Source organism: Drosophila yakuba, unplaced genomic scaffold (assembly GCF_016746365.2).
Source record: "Drosophila yakuba strain Tai18E2 unplaced genomic scaffold, Prin_Dyak_Tai18E2_2.1 Segkk50_quiver_pilon_scaf, whole genome shotgun sequence".
In the NCBI taxonomy this organism is placed as follows: domain Eukaryota; kingdom Metazoa; phylum Arthropoda; class Insecta; order Diptera; family Drosophilidae; genus Drosophila; species Drosophila yakuba.
The window spans coordinates 1,526,801-1,547,222 of NW_025048817.1; the positions used below are offsets into that span (position 1 = coordinate 1,526,801).

The 20,422-nt window shown below is 44.3% G+C and overlaps 1 protein-coding gene across 8 annotated transcripts in view; it reads left to right on the forward strand.

Moving 5' to 3' along the window:
* LOC26535169 (protein argonaute-3) overlaps positions 1–18,673 on the forward strand; it is a 157,050-nt gene extending 138,377 nt beyond the window's left edge. For all 8 annotated transcript variants that reach the window (XM_039377347.2, XM_039377349.2, XM_039377345.2 and 5 more), the window contains one exon: positions 18,493–18,673. In XM_039377347.2, the coding sequence (XP_039233281.1) occupies positions 18,493–18,621 (129 nt within the window). In that variant the 3' untranslated portion in view covers positions 18,622–18,673. The remainder of the gene's footprint in view (positions 1–18,492) is intronic.
* Positions 18,674–20,422: the final 1,749 nt, after the last annotated feature.

Below are 20,422 nucleotides of genomic sequence, written 5' to 3' on the forward strand. Positions count from 1 at the left end.
GGGTTTAATGTTAGTGGTGTGAATAATTTTCTGTTTAGCAGGGATATGTGTTATTAAATGTATTTGGTTCGCGTCAGTCCAGGTCCAACTGAAATATGCTGTTGCTAATTTTTTTCTAATTTGTCATAATTAAGAAGTTTTGTGTTGAAAAGTCCTAGTCGGGAAACTTGTATTCCCATCGCAATGACCGCCATATTCTGTAAATTGAATTAGTTCATATTCAAATTGTTCTTGGTGGCTGCGTTCGTCTTGTGATTCTTTTGTCTTTTGTATGTTATCGTTGATCAGCTTTATTATGTCGTTTACTTCATGTAAGTTAATAGTGTTTGTCGTTGTCGACTCTAGTTGGTTTTGAATTTGTGTTCTTCTAGAGTCTCATAAATGTTTGAATTTGAATGTCGTCCCTATTATGATGATTAGCCCTCTTTTTTTTGTTTTTTGCTCTCTGTACGGTCATACTGCTGAGCTCTTTAAGGAGGAGTTTGATTTGGTGAATGGATGTGTAATTGTTAGTTTTGTCATTGAAGTAATGACTTTTGAGACTATTTATTAATACGGAGGCAGTGATGCTCATATTCTGAAAGGACTGGTTTGTCCGAGAATAGGAGTTATCCGTAGTCGGTGTCGATGTTATTTATGAATTCGGCGGTGGCATTGTGGTATTATCAAAAGGAGATGCCTATCCTGCATCGTTATTTTGTAAATTAGGTAGGTCAGTGATTTGTTATGCTTTCTTAAACTGACTCTTATGATATTTTGTAGCTATACCTCTATTAGTTATATCGTAATGATTTGGTAAAACTTGCTGTATGGTTTTATTATTATGTCTATGCAGCACAAGTAGTGTTTGTCTTCGACCAAATAAATTTCTATAACGAATTTACCTTTACGTAATTCTATACTCGGGGTGGGTTTAAAAAAAAAACTGTGATTTCTATGCTCTGATCTTGATAGATAACAAACGTTACATTCGTGTATAATGTTCTAAATTAGTAATTGGCCATTTGGAAATAAGTAGTTCTCGCCAAATTATTTCTTAATATTTTGGATACCGGGATGCAATAGCTTAGCATGGGACTGAAGAATTAGCTCCTTGAATTTTGAATACGACTTAATATTTTTTAATAAAGTTAGGTTTCTGAGTACTTTTGTGAAACTTCTTGGGTTAATATTTTTTTTTTTTAAACTTCCTGTATTGTTTCTAAATCAGAGTCGCTGTCTATGTATAAAACACTGTGTTTATTTACAAAAAAATATATAAAATGCTGCTTTTTTATGAGTTAGAACTTCATAAGAAATGTGGATGATCTGTATAAAATAATTCTCCTAAATTTATGAGTTAGAATTTCATAAGAAATGTGTATGATCTGTATATAATAATTCTCCTGGTTTTTTTTCTGGTCCCTCAATGAAAATTACTTGTCTGTTGTGATTTTTACTGGCTTTTTCGTTATAAATATTAGTTTCTTGTTATCTTCTTGAGCGCTGTGCTTCGTAGCTTCAGCAAAGAAAGCTTCCCCTATATTAATCCTGGATAGAGCATCTGCTACATAATTTTCTTTGCCTTTGACGTATTTAATATATAAATTGTATTTAGCTAGTCTGAATTTCCACCTCGTTAATTTGGCGTTGGGTTCTTTCATTTTTCGATCGTACTGTAGATTGGTTCATGATCATTAAGTGTTCTACTGATATAGCTTATGGGATGACGTTCTTGAGAAAGCACTGCTCCTAAAGCTACGCTACGAGCGTCTGTTGTGAGAACAAATTTTTTCTTGAAGTCTGGTGATCGAAGTCATTTCAAATGAGGAGTTCTAAGCTTTTTTATCCAATTGGAGTTTTAGATTAGCTTTAGATAATGCTTGAAAGACTGCTTTAAGAGATTAAAGGTCTTCCTCTAAAAAGGTTGAAAAACAATAATGTCGTCATACATATTCCATTGTTGAAAGGTAGCGAGGTAGCGTTTTTCAGCCCAAATGGCATACGAGTATACACGTAGTCCCCTTCGGGGTTCATTTCTATTTGGCGAAACCCTTTAATTAAATCAATTGTAGAAAAATAATTACATCCTCCCAACTTGCTTAAGTTTCATCCATATTTATTCCATATTGTTATCTCATTAAGGTTACTGTCATTCTATTCTATGTTTCTTCTGTCCGGAGGCGTCTGCTTTTTTAGGTACTACTAGAATGGGGCTACAATAAGGGGAATTGCTTTCCCGGATTATTCCCAGATCTAACATTCCTTTTGTTGACTTTCTACTTCTGTATCTAGTCCGGGAGCGTAGCCGTAAGGTTTTCTTTATACTAGATCATTATGGTCTGTTTAATAGTGTGTTTTACGTGTACGTAACGGGTGGCTAAACACTGTCCTACTGTCGTTTTTTTCTCGGTGCTGGGTTAACGGCCGAAGTATTTTCTATTTCTTATTTTTTTTTTTTTTTTTTTTTTTTGTATCGCCTTACGGTAGGAAAATTAAAATCTTCTAAAGATACCACCTACCGTCCGTAGGTGGCATGCACGATTCATAACCCCTGGTGGGATTATGCCTACGTACTAAAACAAAAACCTCCGTATGCTCCTCTGTCCTATAAACGCTCACCGAAACTGCCAGTCAAGGTAAGACTTCGATGAGCAGGATGTGAAGCCAGGTCGCTCTCCCTTCCTGATGCATTGGCCATGTAGCGCTCCTCCTTTCCACCCTTTAGTCGCCACCTCACAGGAACACTCCTTCTGTGTTTTAATTGCCAGCTCTGTTGGCCGTCTCGTCGGCACGGACTCGTTTCATCATATTTATGATGATGCGGTGTCCCAGCTCCCATTTATTTACATTCGCTGTCATCGCCGTGATCAATCCATTTGGACTAAGCGGGTCTCCAGATAACGCTTTCAGCTGTTCCCTCTCCGCCGAGAACCTAGAACAGTGCATTAGCACATGTTCCGCGGTTTCCACCGCATCAATGCAGTATAGGCATTGGGCTGAGTCTACATGGCGGAAACGATGTAGGTAGGTCCGGAAGCAGCCATGGTCCGTGAGGAATTGGGACATGTGGTAGTCCAAGGTTTTATGGCTGCACTGCGTCCATGCGTCTATCTCCGGGATGAGTTGGTAGGTCCACCTTCCCCGTTGCGACATTTGCCATCTCGTCTGCCACTCTCCAACCACCTGTTCGTAGGCCTCGTCCCGTGTAGCACCATTGCTGATGAGAACAAGAGCCTTGATCTCCAGATCGGCTGGTGGCATGCCTGCTAGAACTAATGCTGCATCCTGAGATATCGTTCTAAAGCCTCTTATTAGCCTAAGGGCCATCGACCTTATCACCATCCGCGCTCCATTTAAGTATGAGCCTTTCTTTGTGGCGTCACTCCAAATTGGCGCAGCGTATAAAAGCGTTGCCTTTGCTACGGTTACCAATAGCCTCCTGGCTGGGTCTCTGGGGCCTCCCACGTTGGGCATAAGTCGAGATAAGGCTGCCGATGTGATGGCTGCCTTTCTGCTAGCGTATTTAGCATGGTCCTTGAAAGATAGCCTGTGGTCTATAAGGAATCCGAGGTACTTCAAGGACTCAGCTGAAGACACCTGGGTTCCGCTGACTGAGACTTGCATGCTCTCCACCTTTTTCCTGCTGCTTAATAGGACAGCTTCCGTTTTATGTGCCGCTATTGCTAGTCCAGCTTTCTCAAACCAGTCGATGGCCGCTCGAATTGTTGAGTAACACTTCTCCTGGGTTTCCATAATCGTTTTGGCGACTGCAGTTATAGACACGTCATCTGCGAAGCAGTGCAGCTCAGCTCCTGAGGGCTTCCTGATTGCCAGTAAACCATCGTACATGATGTTCCACAGGATCGGTCCAAGTACAGATCCTTGTGGAACACCAGCTGAGACTCGGTAGCTTTTTGGTCCATCTTCCGTATCATACCAGAGGATACGATTTCTGAAATAGCTGCCTACAGCGATCCTGAGGTAATCCGGGATACCCATCGTGTACATAGCATCGAGGATTAGAGGCCATCTTGCCGTATTAAATGCGTTTTTAACGTCCAGCGTGACAATCGCACAGTATTCTTTTTTGCCACCTAGCCATCTGTCGCCCTCGAGCGCGTTCGTGGCAATGTTTCTCACTGCCGTGAGTGCGTTGAGGGTACTCTTTCCCTTTCGAAAGCCATATTGGTGGCTGCTTAGACCGTGTGTGGTCTCGGTTACCGCCTCTATTCGGGCATATAGGATGCGCTCAAATAGCTTTCCTACTATGTCCAGAAGGCATAGTGGGCGGTAGCTGACTGCAACTTGTGCTGGACCTTTCCCTTTAGGTAAAAGTACCAGCTTCTGGCTTTTCCACCTTGCCGGAAAGACTCCGTCCAGAAGGCACTGCTGAAAAGTGTCCCTGAAGATGTCCGGTCTAGACAACGCCACTGCTTTGACGACTACTCCCGGAATGCCATCAAGTCCAGGGGCTTTGTTAGCCTTCATGCGCCTTGCTGCCTCCACAACCTCCCATGCTTGCCCCAGTGATCTTCTCGGTTGACTTCTGGTTGTGCCAGTCAAAGAGACGCTAAAGGTGATCAGAGCGTGATCGCTCAGCGTTACCACGTCCAGTACCGTCCAGCTTGAGTTAGCAACTAGGCCTCTGCTGACAAAGGTGACGTCAATAAATGAGGTTCCCCTGTCATTATTAAACGTGGGCACGCGGCCGTCGTTCAGCAAGGTCAGGTCCAGCATCATCATAGCATCTATCACCGCTCTGCCTCTGGGATTGGATACCCTGCTGCCCCATTCGACTGCCCAGGCATTAAAGTCCCCAGCAATAATTGTCGGACAGCGCCCTCTCGCATGATTGACAAGAGTGTCCAGCATCTCCTCGAATTGGTCAGTGCTGTCGCTAGGCGGGGCGTAGCAGCTATAAATATGCACATATGCATAAATATAAATATGTATTTCCTATTGGCGGAAAATGGCCGTGTTCATTTGCGGATCTCGGTTCAAAACTGTTCTTGTTAAATACTGGTACAACTCAGATGCCATGTCCGTCTGTCCGTATGAACGCTGAGATCTACTACGCAGGAACTACTAAAGCTAGAAGGTTGAGATTAAGCACATAGACTCCAGAGACATAGACGCAGCGCAAGTTTGTTGATTCATGTTGCCACGCCCACTCTAACGCCCACAAACCGCCCAAAGCTGCCACGCCCAGACTTTTGAAAAAAGTTCTAATATTTTCTCATTTTTTTATTAGTCTGGTAAATTTCTATCGATTCGTAAAAAACTTTTTTCCACAATCACTCTAACGCCCACAAACCGCCAAAAACTGTTAGTTTTGAAGGGCCCCATTCGCACTTTCACTAACTGAGTAAGGGGTATCAGATAGTCGGGGAACTCGACTATAGCGTTCTTTCTTGTTTTTAAATGTATATGAAATGGCAATCTTAGAATTAAGGTTTCTATATTAGTTTGTATTAGTTCGTTATACAAAGTGGTTTCTGCGATATCATTTTCTTACTCTGCCATCTTCGTTCGGCCTCTTCAAAAAATTCTCGAACGTGACCTCGAAATTGGGTTCTAGAAGTCCTCCAATAGTAGATGAATCGGTCCCTGGGGCTTGTAGTTCAGGATCAGTTGAGTCCTGGTTTCAGTCCAGTTCGTGATCCAGGGTGCGGATGGCATCTCCACCAATCTTGCGCTCAAAATGACCGAAAATTATGAGCTTCAGCCGTTCGTCGGTTGTTTTATATAATGCCAGAATGAAATCGATGCGGCTGACGGTATACAGGTATACAGGGTGTTGGGATTTGCATTTATTCGTCGCTTGGCATGAACCATGTTCGAGTCGGACAGCATTATTTGTATTGATGCTGCTCCCGTCTACTCAGTCGTCAAACAGCGGTTTTGGCGGCTTGTGGGCGTTAGAGTGGACGTGGAAAGTCGTTAAAAATGTACAAGATTAACAAAACTGTGAAAAGTATAATTTTTCAAAAGTGTGGCCGTGGCAGCTTTAGGCGGTGTTTGGGAACGAGAAACACTGTATGCACGTGAACATGGCACCCTTTATCTTTGATCAGTGAATGCAAGCATTCCACCGCTGAGCGAGCTTGTCCAGTACATTTCCATAACTTCAGACTCCTAACTGTAACTTGTTTACATCTTAAGTTAGCATAATCGTATGGCGATCCAAAGCTTAGTTTAAACACATATTGCCTCTCAATAAAAACTTACGCATCGGTGTCGACATAATCATTTCAAGTGTTTGAAATTATCCAATAAATAAACTAAAGGGTAACACTGGCGGTTTCATTTATAACACAAAAAAAAAATATTCCTTCGAGCCGGATAACCGGAACTTCGTTTTTTTTTCGGACATTCGATTTTGTTTGCTTGTTTTTTCTCAATCTATAGAGTGTGAATCGGGCTCTTTTTTCTCGACCACCATGCGGAGTGTGATTCAACAACGAGCTTCTGCAAAGGCTAAATTACTCGTGCGCATAATAAACTTTGTTGATGACATTTATTCAGTGGAAACGATAGTTGTTTGCCTACCGCAACTACAGGAAAATTATTTGCGGTTTGTACGGTTCTCACAAGAGCTTTATGCCTTTCAATCGGAATCCGATTGGGAGAACCTTGATGACGATCTGGATGCATATGATGAAAAAACACCACGGTACACACGCTATTCTGAGCAAAAGGCTGAAGGAGTTGAGACGGGAGGACACGTCAAACAGTATCGTGGTCACTGCTCAAGTCGCAGACACATCCCAGAGAAGTCATGTGGATTTTCCATTTGAGCGAATCAAACTTCCGACCTTTTTGCGGGAATTATGAGGACTGGAAACATTTTTCGGACATATTTATTGGATCGATTGCTTCCAATTCGAGCCTGACGGATTGCTAACGATATTATTATTTAAAATTGTACCTTGCCGGAGACGCGCTCGAATTAATAGAATATATTCCAGTTGCGAATGAAAACTATCGGGAAGCAAATCAATTACCATTACAAAAGCATATAGAAGACATAGACTGTGGTGATGAATTTGGCAACGAGTTGGAAGAACTTTGTATAGTGACCAAAACAAAAATAATGTCTCTGGTATCTCAACCATTTTAAAACATTGGTTCATAAACGCGCTAGCATTTCAATTATTGAAAATTGTAACCATTTAATTTCTTGTCTCTTTGGTGGATCTTTTGGAACAATTAAATCTAACCAAGTCACCGAGAGCAATTACAAATAGGCACTAGCCAGTCTAAAAGAGATTTACGATAACGAATGTCTAATCTTTAGGAATAAGATTTTACACTGTTTAGTCTTTCGAAAATATCGCATCAGTTCGCATCCTCCTTGAGCAACCTTATCGATACTGTTTCGTCGATTTATGGTTCTCTATTATTTGGATATATTGGGTATTAATTAAAGACGACCCTGTGACCAAACAATAGTGGGAGGAACATCTCGATTATGACACCTTTCCGCTTTCGTCCGATATCGAAAAAATTGTATATCGTCGATATTAGCATTTATCGACAAAGCAAGACAAATTATTGTTAATCAAGCCACATAATAGTAGCTTCTTTTCGTATTCCTCCTCCAACAGCAAGTCCCAGCAAACTTGTAGCTTATCCAATGCAGCAAATTATTTACTATAGAACTGTGGCCCGTTTGGGCGTTTCTCAATGATGCAAAGGCTTGAGTTTTTTAAGTCTGCTTCCTTAAGTATTAATTGTCTGCCAAAAGGCCTTGTTTAGCTATTGAGCTTTTTCAATAGCTGTTGCGAATAATAAGTAGCCGAAGAAAGTTTGTTTATTTTTCGGTACTGTTTATTTTGCGAATTGTTTACGGCAGCTAGGGCCGACAAAGAGCGATATCAAATGCCCAAGTTGAGTCTTTGCCGAAAAACGAAGAAGTGACAATTGGCGGGACAGACAGCCGAAATGCAGCGCCCAAGCTTAACGTAGGTAGATAACAAAGAGAACAAGGAATGAGCGCCGTACAGATAAATGCGTGCGAGAACAGCGGTTTGCACTATGGGCATCGCAACTGCTACCACTGACTACTTCGGCTTACAATATTAAAGAGTATAAGATTAGTCTACTGCACAGTTTTGGCGGCTGCGTGACCCAACATCCTCCCCCCGTTGGAAGCTTGGCTTCCAACAGAGTCCTCAAGGGGAAGCAGACACAGTTGTTCACTGCCCGCCTTATTACTCCAGACGCGGTCCTCAATTGTGCAACTCGAGCGACGCCGTCTCTGCCAGGAATCAACTGCATGACTCTCGCCAAAGGCCATCTCATTGGGGGTAGATTCTCATCCCTAACAAGAACGACGTTGTCCACGGCTACTCCAGGCTTTGGGGTGCGCCACTTGGAGCGCTGCTGGAGCAACATCAAGTACTCTTCCTTCCATCGCTACCAAAATATTTGCTGAAGAAAGGAGATGCAATGCCAAAAGTCAAGCCGATTATAGTTTAGGCCTGTTATATCTGGATCGTCAAACGACGAAAGCGGACCACCATTGCGAAAATGCGCCGAAGTGAGGACGTCCAGATCGGCAGGGTTCTCCACAGCGCGGTAGAAATGATGTTTGGCCGTTTTCACCGCTGCTTCCCAAAGTCCACCGAACTGGGGCGACCGTGGAGGGATGAACCGCCAGTCAATCGTCTCCGAAAGGCAAAAATTCTGAACGGAACCTTGATGCTTGCTGCTGAGAAATAACCTTCGAAGTTTCAGAAGTTCGTTTTTGGCGCCGACAAGGTTGGTGGCGTTGTTTGACCAAATTTGCTTCGGCCGGGTGCATATGAACCTCTTGAGTCCGCACAGAAACGCAACTGTCGAGAGATCCTTGATCAGCTCCAGGTGCACTGCCTTGGTTGCAAAGCATATAAATTTAACCGCGGGCTTGTTGCGAGTATCCGACTTGTGAAAGAAGACTCCACAGAAGTCTATACCAGCAACCTCAAAAGCGTGAGGTCCTTCCGAGCGCTCCTTGGGAAGGTGCGCCATTATGTGCTCTATCAGCCGCGGCTTAATCCGAAAACATCTGATGCTTTTGTTCACGGCCTTGGTAACCGTCTTCCTCCCCCCAATACGCCAATATTGGGATCGAATTGCACCCAGAAGAGCTCGAGGTCTGGCATGAAGATTGCTTTCATGGTAATGCAAAATAATTGCCAGAGTTTCCGGATGGGACCTTGGAAGGCTTTTCGGGTGGCGGCCATCAAAGTCCAATGACGAATTCCGGAGGCGACCGCCTACTCTAAGAAGTCCAACTTGATCCCGAAACGGCGAAAGCGAGGATATGGGACTAGACGAGGAAACTCTTCCCAGCGTTTTTAGGGACTGCATGTCCATGTCCTCCCATAACTGCACGCGCTGCACCAACCGCAGCATCATCTGAGTACCCTCTTGAATGTGTGCGACGGTGAGCCCAGGATGACGGATTCCAGAGTGCTTTGTAAGCTTCCTTTCCAGCGACAAGAATCTCCGCAAAGCCTGAGGATAGGAATCTCCTAAAGAGTCCAAATGGAGTTTTAGCGGCAACCGTACCGAGTAATCGCCAGTTGGCAATCGGGTGTAATTTTTAACAAAGTGGGCCTCGCAATCTAGCTCCTCCTTAGTGGCTTGAGCTATTGGGCCGGGACAATTTTTAACCTCCCAAAAGCGCTGCAGAAGTGAATCAAGTTCAACATCAATGCCGTTTTCCTTGCTGGCTGAAGAACAAACGCGTGAAGCTATGAAGGCGCTACCGCAAGGGCGCGCGCAGCCTCCAGACACAACCCAGCCCAGACGAGTTTTTTGAAGCAGTGGCAGTCCTGGCAACAACTTTATCTGACCTACGCACAGCAGCTCATAAAACAGGCTAGCTCCTATTAACAGGTGAACACGCTGAGCTTTATGAAATTCCGGGTCGGCGAGCTGCAGGTTTTCTGGAATCTTCCAGTCCCCAATGTCCACATTTAAACTTGGCTGGCGATCCGTGATATTGGGAGCGATAACTGCTGTTATGCTCGTTGAGAAATTCGAAGTGACAGACCGCATCGCAATTCATACCGAGAATCCATCAGTCGCGAAATTGGAATCCCCGATTCCAGTGACGGAGCCGGGCGACCTTGACCTCTTAAGTTGCAGTTGATTTGCAAACCGAGAGGTGACCAAGTGCAGTTGAGAGCCAGAATCTAACAAGGCCCTGCAGGGAACGAACAGTCCCGACCGATTCTGCACTAGAACGGTTGCAGTGGCTAGCAGCACAAGGTCACTACCGAGATCCTGGGAAATTAGAGTAGAAGAAGTCGAAAGCGGGGCAGAAGGCTCAGTGTGGGAGCTTGAAGACACCGGAACATGTGGCTGCGAGGAAGGCGGACCATCTAGATGGAGCAGAGTATGATGCCTGATTCCACAGGTGCGGCAGCGGCTCGAGCTGCATTGCCGTAGCTGATGACCTGCCTTTAGGCAATTTAGGCAAAGTGCTAGCCTCTTTGCCTCGCGCAGACGATCTACTGGCGCTAAGTCTCCAAATTGCGGGCAATAACATATGGCATGCTCTGCACTATGGCAAAGCATGCAACCAAGAGAATTTTGGGTGGTAGCAACTAGCGTCGAACGATAACTGCCCACCTGAACGCCTGGCGCATAGGTTGCCATGGCGCAATCCACGGCCTCCAAAGTCTTGCATCGCTGCTCCAGGAATGCCGCCATCGATTCCCACGAAGGAATAAGGTTGACAAGGACCTTATCCTCCAAGCGCTCCTCCCACTTAACTTGGCTTGCCGCATCCAATTTTTGCAGCAGCACTTGCACTATGATGCAGCCAGCGATTTGCTCAGTGGTGCCCAAGCCCTTCAACGCACGAATGTGAGCGTTAAACTTGTCCGACAATTCCCGAAGCGATGCTACTGAACCATTCCGTACTACCTTAGAGCCAGAATATCGGTGATGTGCGCCTGAAACACGAGACGCCGAATATCAAACCTTTTTTGAAGCAACTCTAAAGCCGCTTCGTAATTGCTGTTTGAGATCTCCAATGATCGGATAGTTTCCAGCGCTGAATCCCTCAAACATAACCGCAGATGTTACAATTTCTCAATGTTGGAGAGGTCCGGATGGCTGTCGATTATGCTCGTGAACACGGAGTAAAAATCCGCCCAGTTTGCGTAGCCTCCGCCAAACGTTGGCAGCTGCACAGGCGGCAACGGCATCGGCCTCGGCCGCGGCTGCGTTTGATGACCACTACACTGGTGGGGCACAACACCTTCCGCAAGCGTTGAGTGCGGCGCGAAATGCACATTGCGTTTAGCTATTTCCGCGCGCACACTAGCCTTGAATTCAACGATGAATTCATCGAAACTCTCGCTCATTTCACTGCCAATTTAGTCGAAATCCAATTCCTCCAGTTCTGTATGCAGAACATTGAAGGCACTTTGCAGCTCATCAATCTGCTCCAGCCTCACCGTAAGAGTGGGTTCGTCGTATCCGCTTAGCGTCTCATTAGACAGCGACGTTTGTAGCCTCTGCAACCTGCTGAACAGCGCATTGGCTTTGCGCTTTAAAAAGGTCACCCTGTTTTTGTCACTTTCAGCGGGCATAGCAACAAATCGCTTTTAATTCGGTTCAGCGGGAAGATGAGCACAAAATAAATGCCGAAAATGCAAGCGGAGTCAATGCACGTAACGATATATGTAGCAATGTATGTATGTATATATGTAATGCTAGCTCGCTTAGACATAGTCACTATCACCGAAATCACCACTCACTTGTCCAACCAATTGCTATTTAATGTATTTATATTAATTTAATATTATTTATATTAACGGGATAAGTGCATTAATTAATGCATGCAAATTAACACTATCACGTCGGGGTCACCAATGTTTAGCTATTGAGCTTTTTCAATAGCTGTTGCGAATAATAAGTAGCCGAAGAAAGTTTGTTTATTTTTCGATACTGTTTATTTTGCGAATTGTTTACGGCAGCTAGGGCCGACAAAGAGCGATATCAAATGCCCAAGTTGAGTCTTTGCCGAAAAACGAAGAAGTGACAATTGGCGGGACAGACAGCCGAAATGCAGCGCCCAAGCTTAACGTAGGTAGATAACAAAGAGAACAAGGAATGAGCGCCGTACAGATAAATGCGTGCGAGAACAGCGGTTTGCACTATGGGCATCGCAACTGCTACCACTGACTACTTCGGCTTACAATATTAAAGAGTATGAGATTAGTCTACTGCTCAGTTTTGCCGGCTGCGTGACCCAACAGGCCTACTGTTTCAAAATGCAAAGGCCAAAAGTGTCGAGCTTATGACCGCTCACATTACATTTTTCTACATAAATGCACTGTGCATTGCCACTCCCAAAGGCAGCATTTCTTCACCAAGATCAGCTTTTCCCGTCACATGTTTTGCATCCCACGTCATTGGACAGGGTGATGTTTGCTACGTCAATCGTAACCGTCCACACGAAGAACGCTGAATACGTTGAATGAAGACAGCTCTGTTAAAATGTGCAGCAACTGCGGTGGAAGTCACACAGCGAATTGGTGTGGCTGTGTAGTATATAAGGAACTAAAGAACCGTCTTAACAAACACGGAGAATCAACACGAGCACAGGCCACACACATCAGTCACACTCCGCCACAATCGGGCCCCTCTTACACGGCACCCCTTCCTACACATCGTACCAATCCTAACGTTTCCTTCGCTACTGCCTTAAGATCGGGAATTAAAAGCGTAAATCTAATAACACAAAAGTCAACTACTACGCGGGAAGAACAGGAAATAACTACTTCGAACGATTTAACGCAGCATATATCAACTGGCATTGAAACGATGATGATCTCACTCCAGCAAACCCTAAAAGAATTTATGACATTCATGCAAACCACAATGCAAGAGCTTATGCGAAACCAAAATGTGCTGATACAGCTTCTCGGGTCATCAAAATCAACATAATGTCTCCACTTTACATATCTATGTGGAACGCGAATGGCGTTTCACGGCATAAACTCGAACTTGCCCAGTTCCTATCCGAAAAAAATATTGACGTCATGCTCCTCTCCGAGACACATCTAACAGACAAGCACAACTTCCATGTTCCAGGATACCTATTCTACGCCACTAACCATCCGGACGGCACTGGCATACTTATCAGAGGTCGCATCAAACACCACCTTCATAATAGAACTGAGACGGACTACCTGCAATCCACTTCCATAAGCATGCAATCTAGCATCGGCCCCGTCACTCTGACCGCAGTCTACTGCCCACCTCGTTTTGCAGTTTCTGAGGACCAATTCTTGGAATTTTTCAACTCGGTGAGCGATTTATAGCGGCTGGTGACTACAATGCCAAGCATACGCACTGGGTAAACAACTTTACAACGCGCTCATTAAGCCTCGAAAAAAAACTCGATTATGTCACTCCGCGTAGGCCTACATACTGGCCAGCAGATCCAAATAAGCTCCCGGATCTCATTGACTTCGCAATAATAAGAAAGATCCCTAGAAATAATATTACGGCTGATTCACTTGCAGAACTATCATCAGATCACTCACCAGTTTTACTTACTCTCAGGCATCGACCACATACAACTGAGCACACCTACAGGCTGACAGGCAACAGGACCAACTGCGCAAGGTACACGAAATATGTTTGTACTCACATGGTACCAACTCAAACAGTGTCTACCCATGAGGATATTGACCGCCTGACCGAATCGATGGAGGAAAATCTTGTTGCTGCAGCCAAGGGGTCTACCCCTCCAGACACAGACAAAATGACAAATCATACTAAGACAACTCGCGAAATCGAACAGCTAGTACTTGAAAAACGAAGACTAAGAATAGAATGGCAGAATCACAGCTCCCCAAAGGCTAAGGAACAGCTAAAAAAATCGCAACACGTCGACTAACCAGGGCACTTAAGCTTGAGGAAGCAAACGCCCAGCATCTATATATCGAACAACTATCGCCCACCAGCAAGAAGAACCCTTTGTGGAAAGCACACAAAAATATTCAGCCACCAGCAGAAACAGTCGTTCCACTGCGAGGCCCCTCAGGAAGCTGGATACGCAGCGAACAAGATAGAGCAAGTGCATTCGCCGATCACCTTCAAGGCGTATTCCAACCAAATACTGCTAGCAACTCATTTGTCCTACCTGTAGGACAATTCGTACTGCTTTTGAGCACCGGGAATACTGCTCAGCAATATTCTTAGATGTCGCACAAGCATTTGACCGAGTCTGGCTGGAAGGCCTAATGTACAAGATAACAAAACTGCATCTGCAGAATACCCACAAAGTGTTCGAATCTTATCTCTTCAAAAGAGTGTTCTCAATCAGGTGTAACAGTTCGACTTCACACGACCGCGTAATCAATGCTGGAGTTCCCCAAGGAAGTGTGCTGGGCCCCGTTCTTTACACTTTATATACAGCAGACATGCCTACAAATTATCAGCTCACAACCTCTACGTTTGCTGACGATACCGTAATACTCAGTCGATCCAAATGCCCATCAAAGGCAACAGAAAAACTTGACTGTCATCTTAAAACAGTGGAATGATGGTTTGCGGACTGGCGCATTAAGATAAACGAGACCAAAAGCAGACATGAAACATTCACACTGAATAGACAAACCTGCCCACCATGTACCCTAAACAATACACTCATCCCACAATCAGACGTAGTAACATATCTCGGGGTTCACCTAGATAGACGCCTCACCTGGCGGCGACATATAGAATCTAAAAGGACTCATATAAAGCTTAAAGCAGGCAATCTCCACTGGCTTATTAATTGCAACTCTCCGCTTAGTCTGGAATACAAAGTACTTCTCTACAATACCGTGCTGAAACCCATTTGGACATACGGCTGTGAATTATGGGGAAACGCGTCCAAAACCAACATTGAAATTATACAGCGAGCTCAGTCAGCGATTCTGCGAACTATCACTGGGGCACCATGGTACCTACGCAGCGAAAGCGTCCATAGAGACCTCAACATAAACCTCGTCAACGAGGAAATCCAGATGAGACAGAGTAAACATCAAGCAAAGCTCGCCGCACACGAAAATCCTCTCGCGAAGTCGCTCACGCGTGTATGTAGTCACAGCAGACTGAAGGGCAAAGATTCTCCAGCCCAGCAAAGAAATCCTAGTTCCGTCTCTAACTAATACAACTATTTAATATTGTACTTAAACTAATTTAAATAATAAGATTTTAATAATTATTGTTAGTCTCATAATAAGAGAATTTCCAATAAATAACGCAATAAGTTCAAAAAAAAAAAAAAAAAAAAAACGTTTTAACTCGAGCTCTGCTGCTCAAATTAACAGAAAAACTGGCGAACCGCTTACATATTCGTAGAGAGGAATTCTCAAGTCAAAAAAAATTTATACACAGTCGTGAAGTTGAGAATAAATGGTAGTGAGTTTTCGTTTGATTTACGGATCTTGGAATCGATATCTGGTTATCATCCTGATCAATCGGTGAACGTCGTTTAAGTCCGATCCAAATTGGTTTGCCAACGGCGGTTTTATGTCGCGTGAGCGAAGGTTGTCTCGAGATCCTAACATGAAGACCACGTACTTGGAATTAATGTAAGAATATCTCGCCCGAGGTCATATGTCGCCTACAGACAATAAAATTCCTTCCACTCCACATTATGTTATTTCAAATCAATGCGTGTTAAGGCCCCAGTGTAGTGTAGCGAACAGCTTTTCTTGTTTCTCTTCGCTACGCATTGAAACGGCTAGCTCAAAGTTATTTTGTTCGTCCCACCAAATTTATGATTTGTGTAATTGCCTGTCCAAAGAAAAGACAGAGTTTCAGATTAGAGTAGCTTTTTTTAATACCCCTTCGAAATAGACTCCTACAGTCCATACGCCGTCGGATGCGCGGCGTCGCTCCTTCATCGTCCTTCTTTCGTTGTCCCGCGTCGTCCTTGGCAGCGTACCCGTGCCGGCACGAATGAGGCTTAGGATGTTATAGGGAAGGATGTTTCGTCCGGGAGGTCAAAGCTCTTCCCCGAACCACTTTTGCCGACCAATGACTCAACTGTCCCTTCTGACTACGCCAGGCCTTTGTCGTCTCTGCCAACTAACCACCTGCCGGCTCAAATGGGGGTTAAGATGTTATGGGGCAGGATGTATCGTCCGTGTCCCCGAACCACCTTTGCCGACCTATGACTCCACTGTGCCTTCTGACCACGGCAAGTCCTTGTCCTTGCTCCGTTTTTCAGTGATCCTCCTTGGGTGTCCGTTTCGACACTCACTGGCTGCGTATTTCTGCGCCCTGCGTGTTCTCTCTGATTGTTCACTTATCGCGCCTTTATCACTTTCTCACTCGCGGATCTCTTGTTGACGCCCCGAGCTCCGCTTGCGCCGTCCCTTTATAGGATCCCGTTATTTCCCCTTTTGGGCTCGGGTTTAAGGTCCAACCCATGTCCCGTTAGTTCACGGTACATTCTTCTTATACTTGTCCAGAGTTCACACCGTTACCGTTTGACCTCTGTGCCCTTGGCTGACTCGAGTCCTCACGGTCTCTCCGCTTTGCCGGGGTCCAAGATCTATTTTTTCCCGTTCGACCTGGCTCCTCTCGCATTCCAGCCCTTCTTGCTGTTGCTAGGCCGCTTCCCTGCACACGGATTTGTGGGGAGTTTTAAGACTCCTCACATCTCCCCTGTCCTTCGGAAGTTCTCCACTTCAGTGATTCTCCTCGCATAGGCAGCTTCCTCGTTTCTGCTCTCTTCGACCCTGTGCGCCTTGTTCTCAGCCTAGTAGACTCTGTCGTTTGGCGTCTTGACCTCGCGCGTACCCGTACTTCGTCGGAACAAGTCGTCACTTCCAGGCTCTTCGCGGGCAGATCGAGGAGCAGGGTCATCCAATTCACACCCCCTCGGGTTCCACACATTGGCGGACTATGGGAGTCAGGTGTAAAAACTGCCAAGCACCTACACCTACGAGCAATGGCAGCGAGCTCCTCAACGCGAAAGAGCTGGAAACAGTCCTCATCGGAAACAAGGCCAATAGGAACTCAGAGATCTCAGTTAGGACCCAAGGAATATGTCCTGGGCCTACAAGTTCGGGGCAAATGGCACCACCAGCAAGACAACGTCGAGGAGGGACAGATCGTCGTGGCAGAGAACAACCTGCAGCCTCAACAGTGGCTTCTGAGAAGGGTAATCGCGACGCACGCAAGGGAGGACGGCATGGTTAGAGCCGTTGATTTTAGAAAGAGCGACGGATCAGTGTTTCGGAGGGCGATCGACAACCTGGCGCCGGTGCCAATTTGTTGAATCCGTGCAGGCGTTCAACGGGGCAGGTGTTGGACTAAGTTTAAGGATGTATTATTTGTATTATTTATTGTGTTTTTGTATGGAGTAAATTTTAAAGTCTAGTATAAGTTGGTGTAGGGCGAGGGCGGGAGCATTATAAATCTCTCTTTAGCTCTTTGCGAATTCGGCCCGCCTTCGCCAACCTTCGATAAGCTAGGTTGCTAGCTAGCTAAAATTAATTAATAAGCGGTAGTGTTGGTGTTTCTGACAATATTGCAGCGGCGTGGTGACCATCACCATACATTGGATTGTATCCAGCATCCCGCAGCCACAATAATTTATATCGTAAAAGGCGGAGTCCGCTTAAAAAATATAAGCAATGCTGTGATATTCATCAATTTAAACTCTTATAATTACGGCCCAACATAAAACAGTCGGCAAAAGAAACAAACAAAAATAGTGCACCTATGCATTTTTTTTACAAATGCCAGCAAAAACAAAATAACAACAACAACGTTCAACAAAAGTGAGGGATTCAAGTAAGATGTTGATGTCGTTTTTGTTGGGGCTCTTGATTATTATAACCGTTACTCGTAAAGTAAATAGATAAATTCGTTGAAATGTATGTAACAGGCTGAAGAAAGCGTTTCCGACCATATATATATTTGCGATCAGGATCAATAGCTCTGGCTAAGATCTGGCCAAGTCCGTCTGATTGTCCGTATGAAGGTTGAGATCTCAATAACTTAAAAAGCTTGATAGTTAAAATTATGCATGCAGACTCAAGAGACATATGCGCAGCGCAAGTTTATTCACCCATTTTGCTGCGCACGATCGATTTTGTGATTAATGGGGGTATGTGAAATTAGTAATAATTCATTATTTTCGTTGTGAATCCAAGTTGATGTTTTGATTAAAAGTATATTCTGGTTGTTAATGTTTCCCAACTTGTCGTAATTGACTAATTTTTTGTTTCAAAATTCAAGACGTAAAAGTTGCATGCCCATTTTTATGTCTTCCATGTATTTAATAATTTGCATGAGTTCATTATCGAGTGTGCCAAGACTATTCCGGGATATTTTTGTAAGTTATTTTCAGTAGTCCTTCATTCACAAACTCTACGACACCATTTCATTTGTGAAGTTCTTGCGGCCTCCTTCTCTTTTTTTTTATGGGACGTTATAATATTTACCTATATTGCAAACTTATATTAGTTAACATTTTCTTTCATATTCCTTCAGATTTTCCTGCCTAAATGGACCTCCAAAGAGGATCAGGAGCTGAGACGGGTCATGTTGCTTAAGAAAGGTTCACACCCTAACACAAGACCGGCCTTGTCTTCTCGCGGATGTTGTATATTTAGGATTTAGGTTTTAATTTTCTTGGACTAATGCTTGTATTACATATTTGTTATTGTTTTGAGTTTTATATTTCGTATGTATTTACGTATATTTATACCCGTTACTCATAGAGTACAAGGGTATACTAGATTCGTTAAAAAATATGTTACAGGCAGAAGGAAGCGTTTCCGACCATATAAGATATATATATTCTTGATCAGGATCAATAGCCGAGTCGATTTGGCCATGTCCGTCTGTCCGTCCGTCTGTCTGTCCGCTTGTCCGTCCGTCTGTCTGTCCGTCCGTATGAACGCTGAGCTCTCAGGAACAACTAAAGCTAGAAAGTTGAGATAAAGCACACAGACTCCAGAGACATAGACGCAGCGCAAGTTTACCGATTCATGTTGCCACGCCCACTCTAACGCCCACAAACCTCCCAAAACTGCTACGCCCACACTTTTAAAAAATAATTTAATATTTTTTCAATTTTTTATTAGTATGTAAATTTCTATCGATTTGCCAAAAAACTTTTTGCCACGCCCACTCTAACGCCGAAATTTTGGCCGAACTTCTTCTGGGCGGGTTTGCTGGCTTCCGAGTGGGGCTTGAGGTTGGAATCGATCTACAAGGTCACGGGTCCAAGAAAAGGATCTCGTATCCAAGAAAAATGATCTCGGACCCAACATAAAGGTCTCCCCGGGTCCAGGATGAGGATATCCCGGGGCCGAGAAAATGCGTTTCCGCCCTTCTAAAACCCAGATATATTTATACCCGTTACTCGTAGAGTAAAAGGGTATACTAGATTCGTTGAAAAGTATGTAACAGGCAGAAGGAAGCGTTTCCGACCATATAAAGTATATATATTCCTGATCAGGACCAATAGCCGAGTCGATATGACCATCTCCGTCTGTCCGTCTGTCTGTCCGTCCGTATGAACGCTGTGATCTCAGGAAATACAAAAGCTAGAAAGTTGAGATTAAGCATACAGACTCCAGAGACATAGACGCAGCGCAAGTTATTCGATTGACGTTGCCAAGCCCACAAACTGCCCAAAACTGCCACGCCCACACTTTTGAAAAATGTTTTGATATTTTTTCATTTTTGTATTAGTCTTGTAATTTTCTATCGATTTACCAAAACTTTTTGCCACGCCCACTCTAACGCCCACAAACCGCCCAAAGCTTCTACGCCCACACTTTTGAAAAATGTTTTGATATTTTTTAATTTTTGTATTAATCTTGTAAATTTCTATCGATTTGCCAAAAAACTTTCTGCCACGCCCACTATAACGCCTACAAACCGCCAAAAACTGTGTTTAAGACTCTCCTTCTCCTTTCCACTAGCTGAGTAACGGGTATCAGATAGTCGGGGAACTCGACTATAGCGTTCTCTCTTGTTTATTCCTAATTTTGTTCCCTTTTGGAACGGACTCACTTTTCATTCCTTCCTCCTGGCTGGTATCTTTCTGTTCCTGCCTTCTTCTCCTCGTCGATCTCCGGATCGGATTTTTCTTTCCTGAATAATTTCCCTAAAAACATAAAACATCATTAACGATTATATTGGAGCTTTCACCTCCGACTTTAAGGCCATTGCTTTGTCCCATATTAGTGTGCGTGGATGCACTCTATCCGTGTTCTCCCTCTCCCCACATACATACACACTTCGCCTTTTCTTGGGTGTAGACGGTAGAGGGCGCTCTAATTTCCTTTCCCCTCCTCCTCGTGGGACTATTTCAAATTTCCCCTTCGGCTCTGCCAACCCACTTTCGGTGCTCATTAGAGACGATATTTTGGTTTCGCCTGCGGCGAAATGCGATCACCGTCAGAATGCA